General features: G+C 61.0%; 1 protein-coding gene across 1 annotated transcript; it reads left to right on the top strand.

Moving 5' to 3' along the window:
- The first annotated feature begins 294 nt into the window (after positions 1 to 294).
- On the top strand, positions 295 to 850 carry LOC122545458 (cortexin domain-containing 1-like). Its single transcript, XM_043684475.1, has one exon. The coding sequence runs from the start codon at positions 380 to 382 to the stop codon at positions 563 to 565; it is 186 nt and encodes a 61-aa protein (XP_043540410.1). The 5' UTR covers positions 295 to 379; the 3' UTR covers positions 566 to 850.
- The last annotated feature ends 45 nt before the right edge of the window (positions 851 to 895 follow it).

Genomic DNA, 895 nt, shown 5'->3' with positions numbered 1-895 from the left:
GGAGTGGGTGCTGGCGAAGGGTCACCGCTGAGGGAGTGGGTGCTGTCGAAGGGTCAGTGCTGAGGGAATGGGCACTGTTGGAGGGTCAGCGCTGAGGGAGTGGGTGCTGTCGAAGGGTCAGCGCTGAGGGAGTGGGTGCTGTCGGAGGGTCAGTGCTGAGGGAGTGGGTGCTGTCGGAGGGTCAGTGCTGAGGGAGCAGGCGCTGTCGGAGAGTCAGTGCTGAGGGAGCACTTCTTGCTTGTATGTCACGGTGTAACAATCTGTAACTTGCTGTTCTCCCTCGAGCAGGAGGAAGACCATCTGTTCTGTGAGGCTCCAGAGAGAGAGAGAGGGAGGGAGAGAGAGAGGTGACGTGTTCAGGTGGTGGACTGGCAGGAGCATGCTGCCCACCGGTCAGGAGGCCGAACACAGCTCCATTGACCTGGACAAGGCCTTCGCCCTGGCGTTTCTAGCCTTGCTCTGCCTCTTCCTCCTCACCATGATCTTCCGCTGCGCCCGCATGGTCATCGACCCCTACAGCGCCATCCCCACCTCGACCTGGCAGGAGGAGCAGATCTCAAACTGAGGCATCATGGGACAACCGCCAACGCTTGACCCCTGACCCCACCCGACCAAGACCCCTGCCTCTGAGGGGTTTTACCCTCCCATTGGATCTCAGGTGGAGTTGGGATCAGACGGACTGGGAGGGGGGAGATGAGAGGGTGGGGCTTGAGTTTGGGATCTGATGGTCTTCCACTCCCTCACCTCCCGACTTCCACCTTCCAGCTTCTGGAGAACTGCACCCCCCCTCCCTATCTCTGTCACTCCCTCCCTATCACTGTCACCTCCTCCACCCCCTCCCTATCACTGTCACCCCCTCCAGCCCCCTACGCCCCCTCCCTATCTCTGTCACTCC

The sequence above is a fragment of the Chiloscyllium plagiosum genome, unplaced genomic scaffold (genome assembly GCF_004010195.1).
Source record: "Chiloscyllium plagiosum isolate BGI_BamShark_2017 unplaced genomic scaffold, ASM401019v2 scaf_100103, whole genome shotgun sequence".
Classification (NCBI taxonomy): domain Eukaryota; kingdom Metazoa; phylum Chordata; class Chondrichthyes; order Orectolobiformes; family Hemiscylliidae; genus Chiloscyllium; species Chiloscyllium plagiosum.
Note: the sequence above shows the minus strand (reverse complement) of the source record. Positions and strands in the feature narration are given on the sequence as shown.